Below are 18,795 nucleotides of genomic sequence, written 5' to 3' on the forward strand. Positions count from 1 at the left end.
TCCACCTCTCTCCTGCATGTTTTTATCCAGAGTACTTTCTGGAGTCCATACTCTGTACCTATGGGTTCCCCACCATCTCCCCATTGTAACTGGGGCGTCTCATGAGGGCAGGGACCTATCTACCTTCTCTGCCCCACCAGCCCTGCGACGGGTCTCTAGCAGCAGGGTGGGCCCTGCTGCAGGTTGAAGGGACAGGTGGGCAGAGGGAGGACGCCTCAGATTCTGAGGACAGGCTGGCTCGTGGCCTGGGCAAGGCTGCGTCCCAAGGGCATCCTGTCGCTGTGCCCCACCTCCCTGGGGACTCACTTTGATCTCGATCTGCTCCTCCATCTCCTTGCTCTTCATGGCCGCGTACTCCTTCTCCAGCCTGCAGACGGGAGGGCCACTGTGGTCACCATCCCACTCTCGGGGACCCCGTTCTGCCAGCACCCTGGCCTCCCGGTACTGACCTCTTCATCTTCTTGGGGTTGTACTTGACCTGGTAAGCCTTGAGGACCAGCTTGTCCGGGCAGCTGTCGAACTGGTGGGGGATCACCCTCTGGAAGTACTGTGGGGGGTGGGCACAGGCCGTCCTTGACACACAGGCCCTGACTCACAGGAGGGGTGGCCAGAGCCCTGCTGTACCCCACTTCCCTGCAGGAGGAGCCGGTCTGCCAGGGGCATCACGTCCCAGCTCAGGGCCCAGCCTGCGTGGGCACTCTGTCAGCGCGTGTGGAGCAAGTGAGTGCGCGGGGTGTGGGGGGAAGCAAGTGCCTGCAGTCGGGACTGCCTTCTGCCCCAGAAAGCAGGGCTTCAGCAGCTCCTGCGGCCAGCCGGAGGCCGGGTGGCGGTGGGCCTTTTGCAGAGGAAGGGGGTCCTATCGCTGTCCCAGGGCAGGGAGAGGAGAAATCGGGGCCACAGGAGCAAGCTGGAGGGAAGACCCCTTGGTGGCCGGCCTGTCTGCCTGGGCCCAGGGAGCCCCGGCGAAGGGTTAAGCACTGGCGCTGATGGAGGACACAGCTTGCTGCGGTTCAGGGCCAGGCCGGCTCCCGCCACCCAGCCCAGCTGGCCCCTCTGGCAGCTGCACACAATGGATGCCCGTGTTCACGGACACAGCCGTGGCCTTTGTGCATTCTTCCCTGAAGCACCAGCTGGAAGATGCTGGGAGGGGAAGGGGCCTGCCTGATGGGGATGGGGCGGCAAAGCAGGCTGGCCTCCTCTCCAGCGGGCAGGGTGGGCGTGAAGCTGCCCCAGGCCCCTCACTCCCGCCCGTTGCTCTCACCTGGCCCAGTTGCCAGGGCTGAAACCACACCCAAGGCCTTGCGGTCTGGCTACTATCACTCTTTGCCCCGTTAGACTTTGGAGGCCCCAGAGCTGGGAGCAGCAAGGGGGTGGTGGGACCTCCCGGGGCTTGGCCCAAGCCTGGGCCTTCCACCATTTCCCCTTGACCCCCGAGTAGCCAGGTTGCTTCTTAGAGCCCGCCTCGTCCTCCAGGAAGTCCTCAGGGAAGCACGGGACAGGGGCAGATGTTCAGGAACACCTTCCGCCCTTGCAGCCAGGCCCTTCCCCATCTCTCAGGAGGACTTCACCTGCCTGGGTACCCCTGGTGTAAGGGAATCCCACCCGCCCCGGCCCTCCTGGCCCACCTGGGACATCCCCTCCATGTCCAGCTGCATCAGCTCTGTCTGATTCACCTGCAGCAGGGCGAGGCCCACCCGGAACACAATCTCCAGGCCCTGCAAAGGGGATGATGGCAGCAAGTCTCAGGTCCTGCTCTCCCAGGGCAGGCGGCTGGGGGGCTGCGAGGAGGTCTCTGATCCCCCCATCTCCCCCAAGCCCTGGCCCTTCCTTAGCCTGGGCCTGGCTGCGATCTGTTTCCCATGTCAGGTATCTGGGAGAGGAAGGGGTGTTTGGGGTCCTCACCTCGTACATGAAGATGTCAAAGACACGGGTGGCAACGGGGAGCGGGAAGGTAGTCAGGAAGAGTGTGAGAAACCAGGACGAGGCGTACATAGATGTGTGGAAGCTCTGGGAGCGGAAGTGGGTGTTCAGATCCGGGAGCTGCTCCTGGGGTGAGGGGGTGGGAGGAGGAAGCCAGGCACCATGAGGAGGCTGTGGGCACAGCGGGCCCCCTCCACCCACAAGTGTGGGGGCTCGGTGCCTCGGTCTCCAGGGAGACTTCCTGGCCTGCCCCGGGCAGCCTGCGGCTCCCTTCCTCTGTGCGCCCTTGGCACTGTGTTTGGGTGAGGCTGAAGCACCCAAGAGCTCTGAGTGGCAGGAGGTAGGGAAACAGGCAGGGGTGGTAGTAGCTGCAGCAGCCGGTGGGAGGGGGGGCTGAGTACACACGGGGAGCCCGTGCTGGCACAGTTGCTTATGGGATCCCCACCACTGCCTCAAGAGGGAGCTTCTAAGGCTCGGGGTTGGGGAGGAGGAGGGTTATGTGGTCAGGTCACTCCCCCAGCTCACCCAGACAGCGAGGGTGGGGTGGGGTGTGAGCTCAGTGCAGCTCACCCCCTATTGTGTGACCTGCCGTTGCTGTGCCCACCCACAGCCCCGCTGCCATCATACTTGGCGCCCAGCAGTGCCCAGGGGATGCGTGTCTGATGGGCCCGAACTTCAGACTGCTGAAAAGGGACAGAAATTGGGGAAACTAAGGCTGGACAAGGTGTCAGGAGCCCCTGGATGTCCTTCACCAAGAGAGATCAGACTCTGGGGCTGTCTCCCCCCCGCGCCCTGGGGCTTCGTCCCACAGCCCGGGATTCTCTGGGCCTGTCACCCTACTCCGCCGTGGATGGCCTTGCCTACCCAGCCCAGGGCAGGTGGCTTCTTCTCTGTGGCTCAGGCCACCTGCTTGCCAATACTACCAGGTCCCCTCCAGCGACAGTACCTCCCTACCCAGTGCTATGCAGAACTACACAGCCCCACCTGCGACCAGCTTCTAAAGCGGGCCCTGTGCGCGCACACGCGTGTGTGTAGACGCACGCACACACGCAGGCGCGCCCGCCCAGTCTCTGTCTGCCAGCCAGGGGCGGGGCCTGCGGGGGCTGCTATTTATAAACAGAGAAGGCTGCGCTCCAGTATCAGCAAAGGCAGGCAGACAACACTTTCCCTCCTTCCGCCACACTGGGGAGCAGACAGGGAGGGGGCCGGGGGTGCATCCGACCAGAGCTAGCCTGACCCCTTTTGCCCTGGCGGCTCCAGGAGCCCCGCGCTCTCAGGAGCCCCCACTACCCATGGCTGGACCTCGCCCCATCCCCGGAAGCACCCTTCAGGCCTGTACCCCACAGCCTCGCTGGCACAGGACCCCTTTCTGAACTGGAACATGCAGGCGACTTCGTGGCCCTGGGGTTGTCAGTCGAAGAGACGGAAGTGGGGCTGCCCTAGTTTAGCACCCGTGGTGCGGGCCGACAGGGGCAGGAGGGTGCAGCCCAGCCCCAGCCCGCGCCCACCTGGAGCAGGTACTCGAACTGGTAGATGCACAGCCCCAGCTCCGCCATGCTGGGCTTGAAGAGCTCCCGCAGGCGGTACTCCTGCATCAGCCGCACGAACACACAGAAGGCTTCTTCCTCGGGCATCTGAGGGAACAGGCAGGGTTGGGAGGGGTGCTCGCCACTCTTCTTACCGCCCTGGGGCGCAGGGCTTTGCCTGCTTCTGTTCCATTTAGATTTATAGAACAGGGACTGCGGGGGCAGCCCAGACCCTTCTAACGGGCCTCTGGTCAGTATAGCCACCTGGGTTTGATGATGGGAACCCTCCTGAGGCCAGGGTCACCTGCGACAGGCCGCCCGGTAGGAAACTGTGGTGCTGGGACTTGAAGCCCAGGTCTGCCCACCTCCAGAGCCCAAACTGAGATACCCTCTGGTCCCCCCCACCCCCAGCTGTCTCCATTCTTGCCTCCTGAGTCTGCTGGGGTATCTGGAGGAAACCCTCAGCCCACCTAAGACCACACAGGCTGACCTAAGTCCCCTGCCTGAGGTCCAGCCCCTGGGCGGTGCCGGTGGCCAGTCTCTCTGCGCCCACTCACTGGTGGCTTGGCCTGGAGCCTGGCAGAAGTCACGCACACATGGAGAGGGAAGCTCTGACTCTAGAAGGACCCCGGGTGGAGGGAACACTGCTCCTGCCACAAGCCTGGCCCCAGCCACCTACCTGCATGAGGAGCAAGCCCACGATGAAGGCGCTGCCTTGGCAGTAGCCCACCTCCCTGTCCACCAGGGAGTACGCCTGCAAGGGAACACGCACGTCAGGGCCCACCCCAGCAGGCCAATACCAACGGGGTGGGGGGTGGGTGGGGGGTGTGGAGGGGTGAGGCCCGAGGGTCCCAGGCCTCACCTTCATGACGTTGAAGAGGACCTCCTGGCCCAGGCTGTCCTGGCCCTTGAAGAACTCGTGCTCTGGGTAGGTGCGGGCAATGTCCCTGCGGATCAGCTTCTCGCAAGGAGAGGACATCTTGAGCAGCTCTGAGTACTGGTTCTTGACCGGCATGTCTGTGGCGCTGCACAGGAGCTGCCACACGATGGCCCGGAAGTGGTGCGGGATGCCCTTGCGGATCAGCTCCTGACAGCAGGGCGGGGCGGGGAGGGTGTGTGGCAGGCTGGGCTGGACCCTGTCCTTGGGCAGCCTCCCCACGGCCCCCTGGACCAGCCCTCCCCCGCGGCCCAGAGCTGGGGGAGCCACTGTGCGGCAGAGTCCACACCACTTAACGTGCTGTCCCCAGCTGGGCACGGGACACAGCAGGGCAGGAGACAGCCGGGTACCTGAGACGCCAGCGTGACAGCCACTTGCCTCGCCATTCCCACCCCGTGCCTCGTCCCGCCCGTGTCCTGGCAAGGCTCATCTCCACCGCTGCCCTCTGCCCTCGAGCCCTGGAAAACCCCCGGCCGAGGCAGCTACCGGAGGCCAAGGGGCCCAGCTGGTCCCGCCCCGCCCCACAGGCTCCGCCCACCTTCAGCAGCTTCTCTTTCCTGCGTCGCCACTCCTCCCACTCGTTGGCGATCCGGCCCCACAGGATCCAAGTGTCCTCCTCCAGGTGGCTCAGGTTGGAGGAGGCCGAGGAGCTGGACACCAGCGAGGAGCCGCTGTTCCGCCGCGAGCCGTTCATGGAGCGCATGGACTTGGAGTCGGCTTCCAGGAGCCTGGGCAGGGAGGGCTGGTGGAGGCGGGCCCAGGCTTCGGGCACCTCCCGCCGCAGCCCTGGGTCTCTAGTGTCGCCGTGGGGCGCCCCGCCCCTCCTCTCGGGAGTCCCAGAGGCCGCCAGGCATTGGGTCTAAATTGTTCTTGCCCAGTGACCTTGGCCGGTGCCCTAAACTCTCTAAGCCGCGCCCCTATTCCGGGGCCCCTGGAGAGGCCGCCTTCCTGGAGTCCCATTCCGTGTCTAGCACTGGGCTGAGAAGCCTGTGCATGAGCTAACTTAGTCTTATCAGCCCAGCAGGGCTGGTGTTGTTAAGATCTGGGCTTTACAGACCAGGGGTAGAGAGGGCGAGCCACAGGCGGGGGCAGCCTGCTGGAAGGAGGCTGCTTTACCGCGTGTTCCCGCAGCTCCGACATCTGGGGCCTCCCAGCGGGTGGAGGGACCGCCCACGCAGGCCTAGCAGATTCCTAGAGATAGTTAAGGACTTGCCTGACAGTGAACCTTTCCTATGCAGACCAGCCAGTCTAGAAGCCACAAACCAACGGCCTCTCCTGCTCTAATCGCCCCAGGCGGGGGGCCAGACAACTAGGGCTAGCCCCCACCCCAGAGCCTGGTAAGATTATTTAAACCAGCCCGTGTTCTACCTGCTCACACAGCCTTGCTGTTTCTTCTTGCAGAAGCCACAGCAAAGGCTCCTGCGCACATTTTTCTTCACCCCCAATGCCCCCCCCCCACCCCGCCACTGATCCTGGTACTTTCCTGTTTAGCCCCACATGGTGAGGCGCTCCCCCACTCCCAAACCCCCTTAGGGGCAATGAGTAACAAACTCTTGACCTGTTGTCCTCATCATATCTGAATAATAATAACAACAACACCCACATTTTAAAATGGGGAGGAGCAGAGGAGAAAGGTGGGAAGGCCTGGCTTTGCCCTTCCCTCCAACAAGGGCTCAGTCAGCAAAGGCCAGGTTCACACGGCCTCTTTGCAACCTTGATCTCATCTGACTGGGGACACTGTTCCTCCAGGGGTGAGAGAACCACACACAGGACCCCTGTTGAGCCTTTGCCCAGGCCCAGGCCCAGCTCTGAGCGCGAGGGGCCACCAGGAACTTCTAACTTCTGTTTGGGGCCCCCAGCTGCACCGCCGAGGCCGCACAGTGTGCCCCATGCCCGCACTCACCGGTTCTGCTCCTCCAGCTTGGCCAGCAGCTCCAGCTCATCGGGGCTGAGGTTTTCAGAGTCTGAAGTGGGGGAGCAGGTGGGGGCCGACAGGGCCTCCTGGGATGAGGAGTCGGGGCTCAGAGTGGGGCTTGCCATGGTGGGCAGGCTCATCGGCTGCGAGCAGGGCCAGGTCACAGCTCTGTCTGGGGACCAGAGACACACGTGGTCAGCACTGGGAGGATGCCTACCCTTTCCAGCCGGCTCTGGGCCCGCTGAGCCTGCTGCTCACCTGGGTGCGTTTCCCCACCCAGGGCTTCCCATCGCTGGTCTGTCCACTTGGTGCGCCCCTCATCCCCATGCACTGCAGCCCAGCGGATGGCCGTGCGGGCTCCTTCCACTCCAGACGCTACCTACCAGAAGCCCTGCCTGTGTCTAGCTGCGTGGACAGAAACAGAAGCTGTCCTACTGTCCCTGGGCATGAAGGCCAAGTCTCAGCTTGACCCCTCTGAGTCTTCAGCAGGGCCACGGGCCAAGGGTCCCTGTCACTCAGACTTTGGGGGTGCAGAAGCCCCTGCTTCAGTGGCCCTTCTGATAGCCTCGGTCCCTGTCTCTGGCTGTGGCCGATCCTGGGAGCCCTGCATCGGCATCTGACCTTCCCCATCTCATCAACCGAAGTGGGCTGTTGGCACAGCCAAAAGCAATTATTCTCTACTGTTAATTGTCCGTTGCTGCCAACAGCCGGAAGAGCCTACTCCCCTTGGGCTGGGCAGCCAGGGATGGACGCATCAAAGTGCTGGGAAGCTGCCCCAGTGGCTGCAGAGAGCCACAGGCTCTCATCAGTACCCTGACAGCGGTCTGCTGTGTGCCGGGTGGGTGCCAGGCCCATTTGTCTTGTTCTTCTTGGGGATGGTCTGGCCTCACCCTCCTGGGGGGGGGTTCTAGAACACTGGCCTCTTGCTTCCTGCCGGCTTCAGGACAGGCAGTTCAGCACCAGGCCGAAAGCTAAGCTCTGGACTCCAACGAACCTGGGTCTGAACTGTGGCTCCCCCTCAACCAGCTGTGAGGCCTTGGGCCGGCCACTTGGCTTCTCTGGGTCTCCAAAGACAGAGGATCATGTGGGACTGACTTCGGAGTAACATGGGAGAACAGTGATACTTAATGACTGCTCTCTCCCTCCTTGCTGGCCATTTTTATTCATATCAGGGCCAGGGCCAAGGCCAAGGTCTAGCTGGACTCCAGGGTTCCGCTATGGCTGGTGTGAGGACTGTGGGCAGGAGCTGGCATCACCCTGGTGGGAGGGTTTAGGGCTTGGGAATGGCTAGAAGAGCGGAGGCAGGGGCCAGGGTGGTGTTCCTTCTACTCGGTCATGCTTCTGGTAAGCCCAGGCTAGCATCAAGGGTGTTAAAAGATGGGGTCTCCAGGGCCCTGGAGGCAGGAAGAAAATGCTGCTCCCCTCACTGTCGCTTTGGATGGCTCCCTCACACCCACCTACTGCCCCGCACAGTCTGAGCCAGGAATGCACTCTTGCCCTTGGACCTCACCTGACCTGGCTCTGACAGCTCAGCCCACAGAGGGGCCCTTGTCCAGTCCCTGGAGAGGGGCCATCGGTCCCCTGTGCAGCAGAAGGACGATGACAGGACAACAATAGACCATTTCACACCTGCCATTGGGTCACTAGGCACCTTCTCGCAGTCCAAACTGAGACCCCAACCAACACCTGAGGTCCCCCACAGGTTGGCTGGCCTTGACCTTGGCCATGCACTTCATTCCAGTTTCCTTCCCTTGTGCTGCACTGTCATGGGGGCAGGGGAGGCGGGCATCCTTTTACCACCTTGTAGGGTACCCAGAAGTCCTCCCTTCCCTGGTCTCTGTGGCTCCTTGGGGCCACTGGTCCTGCCTCTGGGTCCCAAAGGCTCTCCAGTTCTGTTGGGTGCCAAGGACTCTGGCTTTGGTGAGTGGTCCAAACTCTAGGTGGCCCATGCCGGCAGACCTGGAAGACCTTTTCTTCTCATCGCCTAGCTGGCTGGGGATGACTGGCCCAAAGACCAAGCCACTGTGCACCATCTAGCCAGGAGTTAGTTAATCTCTCCTGAGAGGTGGACAGTGGGGGCCACTCTGGGGCCCACTGCAGGGTCAAAGTCTGTGACCAGCCAGGGCAGAGATGGGCTGTGGACAAGAAGTGCTGACCTAGAAGGATCTCTCTGGGCAGGGAGGGGCTGGGAAGGCAGTGTGGGTTTCCCGATGTCAGATTTGGGAGGTGGGGAAGACTGGGTGGAGGCGAGGACCGGAGCCTCTTAAGCACAGTTGGTTTGGGTGGGGGGGCTCTAGAGAAAGAGACCACATGTGGCCAGAGTAGTGGTCTGGGCCCACCATGTCCTTGCCGAGCCCAGGAGATCCAAGCCTTAGATCTCCCACTGCTGCCCCCAAAGAGCCCAAGAGAATGGTTCAGCTCTGGGTTTCTGATTTAAAAACACAACCAGGGGCCAGCCACTAGCGGAATTTGTTCAGCTGCTTATCACATATTCATGTGAACTTCATACAGGAAATAAAACTGATTCAATACATAAGGCTGAAATTTGCAGTCTGAGAAGCAGAATCTTCTGATCCCTCAGGAACTTTCTCTTGACTCATTGCCAGACTAAACACAGCCTGGCTTTGGAAGCCATCCTCCTAATGCACACGTGTACACACACACACACACACACCTTGTGCACACTCACATACCCACACATACTTACCTACATTCACGCACTATTTCACACCCCACGTGCTCACACTCATGTACTCTCGTACCACTTTCTTGCATGTGCGTGCACACACGGACACACACAATCTCGCACCCACGCACATGAATACACAGGCAGACACACACTCAGATACATGCACACTCATACACATCTACACCATCTCACGCCCACATTGTCGCATGTACACACACACATACATGCACGCACACTTCCTGCACTGACCAGATCTTGTCACCCTCGGGACTCAGTAGATTGGGATGGACCCTGGCTTTCTGCCCTCCTAGCTCTGTGGGTGGCCCGTTCCCTCCCTGATGCTCACTGAGGGCCGTCTGAGGCCCAGGCACTATTCTAGGCCCAGGAATATAGAGCAGAAAGAGGCAGATAAGACACCGACTCCACAGCCCTCCCGCCCTTACTGGATGGGTACAGAGACACAGACAAGGCAGGCGCCCTCGAGGGCTAGGGGGCCACAGGCCTTTGAGATCCACACACAGGCCCACTAGGTCTGAGGTCCCGGCCTCTCGGCATCCTCAACTTCAATCCCCTTTGCCTCTGTTCCACCTCAGCCACTTAAAGGGGGGTGCTGGACCCTGCAGAGCGGGCAGTGGGCCACCTACCCCTGTGCCTGCTGGCATTACCACCCTCCACACCCCTGTAGCGTGGCCTATGGCTTACAAGGCTGAGTCAGCCCAGAGGGACACCAGTGAGCTGGGGCTGGGGGCAGGGGGGCAGAAAGGTCCAGCTGCTGGATGTTTCCCACCTCCCTTTCCCTTTCCTTCTCAGGGCTGTTTGGACACAGCCACTGACACGTCCTCCTTTTTGAAGTCCTCTTCCAGCTAGCTCAGAGAGACCGGGCTGCTAGCTGCTCTCGAGTCTTCAGTGACCACATATGTGCCTCCTTTCTGTATATGGATGTGTATGAGCGTGAGTGTATTTGTCCTCTCTCCTGAGCACCTGCCAGCCAGTCCCTGAACATCTCCATCAGATCCCCTGCCAGGGCAAGAATGGCCCTGCCTGGATCCCCACTTCTGTGGTGCCCTGCACGGAGTCTACAACACAGCACTCGAGAAACATCTGAGGAACAGCACCCACCTGCCCGCGCACGGATGTTTGCTGAATGCCTGTCAGATGCTGGGCACCACACTGAGCAAAGACGGACGGAGCTGCCGCCTCCCCCCGACCCTGAGCCCTCGGGGTGTCAAGAGTAAGAAACTATCATCCAAGCTTTCTCTTACAGATTGAGAGACATGCTTCAAAGAACAGATAGAGTGGCACACCATCTGGCAGCTCCCTAAGCAGTTAAATATGGAGTTCCCATGTGACCAGCAATTCTGCTCCTAGTATCTACCCAGAAGAATGGGAAACATACATCCATGTGGAAACATACATCCACGTGGAGACTTGTATGTGACCCTTCACGGCAGCTTCATTCATACTAGACAGTGCAAACAATACAATGTCCACTTAAACGGATGAGCAGATAAGCCCAGTGCGGTCCATCCATGCACTGGAATATGATTCAGACACAAAAAAGGAAGGAAGCTCTGATACATGTTGCCATGTAGAGGAGCCTCAAAGACACTATGCTCTGTGAATGAAGCCGACACAAACGATCACAAGTGACATGACTGCATTGAGTAAGAAATGTCCAGCATAGGTAGATCCATAGGGACAGGAAGTTGGTTAGAGGTTGCCAGGGGTGGTGGTGGGGAATAGGGAGACCTGCACCCAGAATTTCTTTTTTGGAGTGATGAAATTGTTCTGGGACTAGACAGTGATGAAGTTGTACCACGTTGTGGAGATACTGAAACCCACTGACCTGTTCACTTTAAAAGGGTGAATTTTATGTTATGTGAACAATAACTTAGAGGAAAGGATGATAAGGGATGGGCTGCGCTGGCAAAGGAAGGGAGGTGCTGAAGCAGGAGGGAGGCATGCCACTTCAGGAAAGACTAGAGAGTTCTGCAGGGGCCAGACTCCCACAGGGCCCTGCAGGCTCAGGCAGGAGCCTGGCTAGGCTTGAATTTTAGGAAGACCCTCCTGGTCGCTGGTGTGGAGATGCTCGTCCAACTCAATACTCCCCTGACTAAAGCCAGCGCCTGTTCCTGCTGTACGTGGGACTAGCTGGGTCCATGGTACTAACCACCTGCTCAGGCCAAGCCTGGCGCTATTCTGCTGCTTGCCCAAACCCTTCAGCCACTCCCTACTTGAAGATGGAGCCCAGCCCAGATGTTTTCACCTGGTGCACCCAGTCCTGCCAGCCTTGCCTCCTCCCTCATCCCAGCCCTATGATGCTCAGCCCTCCGGGACCCCCTGCTTCTTCCTGACTGTATCTTCGCACATGCTGTGCCCTCTTGCCGGAAAAGCATCCTCCAACACCTGGTTTGAATTTTTTCGGTGAAATCGTTCCTGTCAACCCCCACCTCCAGCATGCCGGCTCACTTCTCTCTCTCTCTCACTCTGAAAATACTTGCCCTCTACACTTCAGCCCCAGGCACAGTCCATGGCAATTCCTTCTATACGGGCCTGCCTGCCCTGCTGGGTCATGAGCATTCTGAGGGTAAGGACCTATCTTCTTAATTTTCTACTCCAAGCTCCTAACCCATCTTGAATTTAGTAGGTGCTCAATTAACATTTGCTGAGTGAATGGAGACAAAAATTTCTGTGCTGCTCAGCCTAGTGACCAAGGTCAACATCAACAGTGATAAGTCACATTGAGAGCATGGGCCCATGATGAGCTGAGAAAGGCATGTCACCTCTGCATCTTTCTCCCCAGAACACATCATCCCGGTTTAACTACGAGAAGAACATGTGACAAATCCAGATCAGGGGACATTCTAGAAAATGTCTGACCAGTCTTCCTTAAATCTGTCAAGGTCATCAGAAATAGGAAAGTCCAAGAAACCGTCCCAGCCATGACAGCCTAAGAAGTATTGGTGACAAAATGTCATGTGGGATTCCAGATACAATCCTGGAAGAGGAGAAGGAAATTAGGGCAAAACTAAGGAAAGCTGAATAAGTGTGGACTGTAGTTAATGTATCAGCATTGGTCTGTTAATTATAACAAATGCACCAGACCACCTGAAGATGTTGCTAATTGGGGAAACTGGGTGTGAGGTCCGCAGGAACCCTCTACTCTCTTCTCAATTTTTTTGCAAATCTGAAACTGTTCTAAGAAATAAACTCGATTTTAAAAATAATTTAAAACAAAGATGCTGTGTCGGTATAGACAGAAAAGTAAAGGCCAGCTGTAATTCATGCGAGGTCCCATAGTGAGTGGGACACTCACAGGACCCCTTGACTAGGCCACAGGGAGAAAGGCTTTGCATTTGGATTTCTGACTCCAGAGTCTCTGCCCTAAATAGATCCTCTGTGCTGCTGCTCTCTCTGCATTCTTTTACTTTAGAAACAATATACATAAAGCGCGAAAGCCCAATTTACCGGGCGCTCAGTAAAGCACAGTCATTACTTTGCAACAGGGAGCTGGAGTGAGGGTGTGCGCATGCGCCATTTGCAGAACTTGGCATTTTCAGAAACAGGAATAACGACCCCAAGTTTCCTTTCAGTTTGGTTCCCTACATCCCCTTCCCCTGGCTTCTGATCCTCTACCTCTAATGATTACAGGGGACACAGGCTCATTTCTGAACCAGATGTCTCTGGAGACGCCACGTGACCCCATATGTCCAGCCTGCCAGGACTGACAGTGTAGGCCAGCTACCGTGGTCCTGGCTGTTCCAAGTCCGGGGAAAATGGCCTGGGATTTGGGTCCTTTTCCTTGCGAAGGGGTGAGCAACCGATGGGTAAGCTTGGATAACAAGGATAGCAACTGGAATTCAGGGCTTACTGTCTGCTCCCCTCTTTCCCCCAATCCTACCTACTCTTCTATGCTCTGGATATTTCCATATCTGTGTCCTTTCTTTGCCTGGCTGTGTGTGTGTGCGTGTGTGTGTGTGTATAGACCCACTCCTAGATCCCTTGGCCTCCTGTGAGAACTCCAGAGCCAGTAACCTGGGTTCAAATCCCTCCTACACCACTGTATACCTTTGTGATACACTTGACCTCAGTTTCTTCATCTGAAAACAGGGCTAATGATAGTACCTGCCTCAGAGGTTTTGTTGGGAGGAATATCTGAGCTAAACTTGTCATGTTCTTAGGACAGGAGCTGGTCCATGGTATTCATTCCCTGCTGGATGGAATGTTCCATGTGGGCAGGAGCTGTCTAGCCACCACCAGATCCCCAGAGTCCAGCACCCCACCAAGCATCCAATATTTGTAGAATGAATAAACAAACCTCTTCCATAGCAGGCCCTCCCGCAGTGAGGTGGCCCCCTTTAAAGTTAAGGGCAGTAAAACTATAATTATCGTTATTGGAAATAATAGTAGCAGCAACTACCTTCAGACTAAAATCTGAGAGGTGGACCATTATGATCTGTGGAATCCCTTCTGGCCTAAAAGAAAAAAAAATGTTTACTGCCCTGTGTCACTACCAACTTCCTTTCTACTGCTGGGAACGGGCCCCTTCCTGGCAAATCCCTCATTTCTCTATACTCTAGATCCCTGAGAATGACCAGGGAGAACATTGAAAACCCTTATAAACCTTCCAGGGACAGGTGAATAAGAGAAGGGGCATCCTGCAAAGGCTCTTTAAAGCCAGGATGGTATCTTTCCTGCTGCCTGTGTCAGTGGATAAGTCTCGCTGGGCCAGGTGGCAGGGGGTTGGGGTGAGGTGGGTATGCCGGGCCTTCGGGAGCTCTCCGAGGCAGATGGGCCACCCTCTTTCTGTGGAAGAGATCCAGGCCGTCTTTCGTAGGTGGGTTGGTAGGGAGGACCGTCAGATCCTAAAATGAAGCAAGTATTTACTAAGCACCTATTGTGTGCCCTCCACTCGCCTGAGCCTCATCCTCGAACAAACAGACAGGCTCCCTGCCCCTGTGGGACTTGTGGGCTGGTGGTGTGGGAGACGCACCTCAGTAAAACGATTTCACAACCCACCCCAGCGCACTGAGCCAGGCAAGACAAGGGCAGGTGAGCCGCGCCGACGGGGTCTTCTGAGAGAGATCTCTCCCCTGGCTCCCGTGAGCCCGTTCTCACCCCCTTCACCTGCGCTGTTTGACTCCGGGAACATGTGTGCTACACACTCCCCTGGGCAGGGTAGGGCTTGCTGCCTCTCTTGAGTTCCTGCAACTACAGGTCCCTTTTTCCAGGAAGGGGCGCACAGTGTGTGCCCCACGGATCGCATCGGGGCCACAGGGCCTATGCGGCGAGGCCCCCCGAACAAGGCACGACTCCCTGGATGCATCAGGCTTGCTCCTGCTTTGTGAGCCTCTGTCCAAATACTCTGCCTGCCATGCCTGCCCCGTGAGCTCCTCTCTGGGCCTATCCATCATCCCTGTTCTGCCTTCCCTGACGGCCCCGGGCCGCACCGGACCCTTTCCTGCGCTCCCGCGGCATACTGGGTATAATTCTGTCCCGTGCTCCCACACGGCAAGCAGCAGGCCGTGATGGTGAGGGTGCAGGCTGGAATCTGGGTTCCTCCAGTGGTTTGGAGGATTAAATGAGATAATACGTAAATGGTGCTTGGCACTGGGCCTGACATACCGGATGGGCCCGATCAGACCCAAGAGGGTCTTTAGAAGCAGGACAGAGACCCCGTGTGACCTGCCTTCAGACCCCAGCACCTGACTCCGTTCCCGGCACGAGGTGGGGCTTCCCCTGGACAAACCAGCATCAGTATTCTGCCAGAGGAAACTGAGATCACTCTCTGCCTCGCCCCCCCGCCCCCTTCAAAGCGCACAGGCAAAGACAGAGGCCTGTACCCCCAGCCTCGGGTAAAAGTGCACTGATCCTTCGCATAGGCCCTCCCCAAGCGCTTTCTTGGGTTTTCCTAAGGAGTTCATTGTCTATTCTGAAGAGTCTTCTGGCCCCACTGCATCGGCACAAGGGCCCACCCTGGGGAGGCTGTGGAGACCGTTTCCTGTGCGCCTCGTGACCTTCAGGAGTCTTCAACCACTCCTCCCTTCAGTCAACGGCAGAACGAGCCTCTCCCTACCCGGGTCTGTGCGTCAGAGGTGTGCGTGAGGCAAGGGCATTGCCAGCAAGTAGGCCCCCTCCAACCCTCCGTCCCCACGGGAGGCTTCTGTGTGGCCACAAACCCTACAACAGCCCATCTCTCAGCCCCCAACTGGGTCGGCTTCCTGAGATGCAGCTTGGCCACAGAGAGAAGGCCATTATCCAGTGAGGCGTCAACGAATGACAAACAGAGGACCAGGGCGGGCAAGGATTCTGCCAGCACCCATAGACGGGTGACTGCCCTGCTGGACCCCACTGACCCCTCCCCCACGGTGCCCAAGGGACATTCAGGACCACATCCTAACCTCATGGGCTCCCCTGCAGTACAAAGCAAGGTTCTAAGGATTTATCCCCCCATTTTCCAGATGGAGAAGTTGAGGCCCTGAGCCAATAAGAGCTTCTTCCCAGGGCCATCCAGAGCCCACTGTGGAATATCTGCAAAGAAGCCTGGGCTTGTGTTTCTGGGGCTTTCCAGGCTTGCTTGCGTGGCTCGAAGGATCCCAGACAGGCAGTGCTGGGGGCTGGACTGGTCTGGATTCTGCACGGCCGGGACCCAGGCTCCTCCTCACTCCCTGCAGTCCTGGCCACACCATCCCGCCAGTTCCGTGATCTCCTTTCCTCATGCCTGTGCCAGGGCCAAGCCACCTGCAGCTGCTTCCAAACCACCCGTGGCCGACCACAAAAGCCCAGGGGAACCCACAGGTTGGACCCGAGGGGTGGCAGGATGGGCGGGGAGGACCAACACAACCAGGAAAGATGGGTGGACATAGGTCCTCCGGCTTGGTCAAAGCCCGGCCAGGGGAAAAACCAAGCTGACTCCTCGCTCGTGTCCCACCCTAGCCTCTTCAGCATTCTTCCCCTCTGAAAATATTCCTTAATGAAGAGCTGTCTGCTTCTGGCAAGCCCCAACCCAGCCCCACCGGGTCCCAAATGCCAGGAGAGAAGGAAGCCGTTTCATTTTGGCATGACACACTGGTCGTGGGTGAAGGAACTCACGCGGGCTATCCGGGGCTGCCCCCGGCAATGGTGCAGGCCCTGCCATTTGAGGCCAGCAGGCGAGACAGGGTCAGGATGCTGGTCCTACCAGTCTGGTCGGACTTCCGGAGCAGCCTGAACTCCCCCTCCCCACCAGGGGGTGGCATCAATCAGAGGGCAGCCCGTGCTTCCCTTTGGGAGACTTCAGTGTAGGAGGGAGAGTGAGTGCCCTTCCCTTTGAAGAAGGGCAAAGCAGGGAGAGACGGATGAAGGGGAAGAGGCCCGGGGCAGGTGTCCACAGGGGTGCTGGGAGATTCTGGGTCACCCTGCCACCCTTCCGGGCCCCGATGGGGATACGAGGTCAGGGAGGCTGGTGTGGCTGGGCAGGCTGGCGGGGCAGGGCGGGTAGCTCGTGTCTGCGAGTGGGCCTGAGCTGGGAGCTCTGGGCACCACAGGAGGACCTGGGCAGGTGGGATCCTCCGAGGTGTGTAAAAGTGCAAGGAGTCCTGTGTGTGAGAGTGTCTTTGTGTGTGGGGGGAAGGGAGGGCCCAATTGTCTGGGTCTGTGTTGGAGGTCTGAGTTCCTGTGTGTGTGCTGGGGATCCAAGTGTAGCTGTGTGTGCGTGTGTGTGCGCACACGCGTGTGTGTGTGCACGCGTGCCCACTGCAGATCGGGGGCTCCTGCATGTCTGTGTGTATGAGTTGTCCAGGGTTCACAGCCATCTCTCTCTCTCAGAACTGTTGGCTTGCAGATGTGAGTGTGTGTGGGGAGGGGCACACAGGTGTGAGCGTGGGGTTCTCAGAAGATGTGTGCCCCTGCATCTGAAGAGCGTTCCGAATATCTGTTGGGAGGTCCTGAGCAGGAGGTGGGTTTTGGGGACTAGTCAGACTCAGGGGTGTGTGTGGGGCTGCTGGAGTGTACTGGGAGGAGCCTGAGGAGTGATTTTTTTTTTCCTCCGGTGCCCTTGGGCATGGGGTTGCCGGGAGTGAGAGATGGGCCAGCAGGCTGAGGGGAGGCCTGCGGGGAGGAATCCTGATTTACAGAGGCCAGGGGAAGGGTCCTGCGGGGCTGGAACGGAGGGGTAGGTTTCTGAGGCTCTTAGCCTTGGGGCTGCGGGAAGGTCTGGGCCCACAGATAGGATGAGAAGTGAGGGGAGGGATGGGGTGGCAAGGGGTCTGCAGATGGGAGGGGTCCTGAGGGATCCGGACAGAGGGAGGGCGGGGGTCCTCGGCCTGCGACGAGGGGCGCCTTGGGGGGCGGGTCTGCGGGGTGGGGGCTGGGTGAGCCCTGAACGGTCTGGGAGGAGTCCTGAGGGTCTAGGGAAAGGGTGGGCGGGGGTCACGGCCGGGGGCGGGGTGACGACCCCGGAGAGGGGGTAGGATGGGGGAGGGGGCGCCCGGAAGGGCCGGGGGAGGGGCCCCGAGGGGTCCGGAGGCATCCGGAACGAGGGTGGGCGGGGGCCTGGGCCTAAGACTGACGGCCAGGATCCGTGCCGGGAGTGCCGAGGGCTCCCAGCGCGGGTTCCGTGGCAAGGCAGCCGGAGTCCCGGTCTTGCCGGGCCCCCGCGGGCCGCAGCGCGGAGCCGCCGGCCTGAGAAGGGGCCCGGGAGGCCGGGCCCGCGCCGCCTGCCTACCTGCGCCGAGCACGCCGCCATCGCCGTGCCGAGCCTCACTGTCCCGGGCCGCGCCGCTGGATCCCCGCCGTGCTGCTCGCCCCGCAGCCCCGGCCCGGCCCCCTCAGCCGCCCCCCGGGACCGCGGCCGCCGCCGGTTCTGCCGCTGCCATTTCACCCGCTGACAGGAGCGGCTGCCCCGCCCCCGAGGTCCAGTCAGCCAATTCGCCGCCCCCAGGCACCCTGGCTCCGCCCACCATTCAGGAGTGACGGGGTGCCGGGCCAATCCGTAGCCATTCCGTGAGGAGGGCCCTGGCTACGGCCAGAAGGTTGCCGCCTCTAAGGGGAGAAGCAAATTGAAATTAGGAAAGCAGTGAAGGACGGGTGGTTTTGCCTATCGAAATGTGGAATGCTGTTGAGCAACACTTGGCGGCACCAATAACAAGGAGTGAGGGGTGTGTCTCTGAGGGACGGCTGCGGCCCTGAAGAACCCCAGACGGAGGCAGCCAAGCGTTTGGCTCTAAGCCCCGCCCAGAGCCGGGCTTTCCGCCCAATAACTAGCCGTCCTGAGCCGTCCATTATTATCTGCCCCTCAAATCTCGGCCATGGCAACTGTTGGGACTCTATAAAGAAGATTGACACCTAGGGACCCAATAACACTGAAGGAAGGCGGTGCAGTAACACCGCTTGGCCAATGGGATCATGAGATTGGTTTGAGGTTGGCCTCCCGGGCGGTGGGGCTTGAGGCCGGATTGAATGAAATAGGGGAGGGGCCGAGGGGGGCGTGACCTAGACCAACAATGGGGCGGGGCCAGCAAGGGAGAGGCTAATGGGTTGGGTCTGAGAAGGGGTGTTGGCAGGCTGAGGGGGCGGTGATGCGACCGCATTTTTGAGCCCGGCTCGGTGCCGGGGGCGGGGCTGTTGGGGGTGGGGTCACGTCCAAGGCTCAGGCCCGTCCCCTAACCTAGACTAGGCTTGCTTGAGTGTCTTCTCTGGGGCTCACAGTGCCTTACGATCCCCTGTCAAAACTCTGATCAAGCTGTGTCATCACTGCTTACCCGGCCCTCCCATCCTCCTCATGGGGGGTGGGGCGCGGGTGGGGTTGATGCAGGGCCTAGGTCGGGTC

General features: G+C 59.3%; 1 protein-coding gene across 5 annotated transcripts in view; it reads right to left on the minus strand.

Moving 5' to 3' along the window:
* EVI5L (ecotropic viral integration site 5 like) overlaps positions 1–17,877 on the minus strand; it is a 28,559-nt gene extending 10,682 nt beyond the window's left edge. For 2 of the 5 annotated variants that reach the window (XM_032883832.1, XM_032883830.1), the window contains exons 1-10: positions 17,692–17,877; positions 6,287–6,470; positions 4,922–5,111; positions 4,309–4,533; positions 4,126–4,200; positions 3,429–3,554; positions 1,903–2,046; positions 1,626–1,715; positions 450–547; positions 307–367 (exon numbers count right to left, since the gene is read on the minus strand). In XM_032883832.1, the coding sequence (XP_032739723.1) occupies positions 307–367; positions 450–547; positions 1,626–1,715; positions 1,903–2,046; positions 3,429–3,554; positions 4,126–4,200; positions 4,309–4,533; positions 4,922–5,111; positions 6,287–6,438 (1,161 nt within the window). In that variant the 5' untranslated portion in view covers positions 6,439–6,470; positions 17,692–17,877. The remainder of the gene's footprint in view (positions 1–306; positions 368–449; positions 548–1,625; positions 1,716–1,902; positions 2,047–3,428; positions 3,555–4,125; positions 4,201–4,308; positions 4,534–4,921; positions 5,112–6,286; positions 6,471–17,691) is intronic. The other 3 variants (XM_032883834.1, XM_032883833.1, XM_032883831.1) reach the window with 2 other exon arrangements.
* Positions 17,878–18,795: the final 918 nt, after the last annotated feature.

The sequence above is a fragment of the Lontra canadensis genome, unplaced genomic scaffold (assembly GCF_010015895.1).
Source record: "Lontra canadensis isolate GAN:19392208 unplaced genomic scaffold, GSC_riverotter_1.0 scaffold88, whole genome shotgun sequence".
Classification (NCBI taxonomy): Eukaryota; Metazoa; Chordata; class Mammalia; order Carnivora; family Mustelidae; genus Lontra; species Lontra canadensis.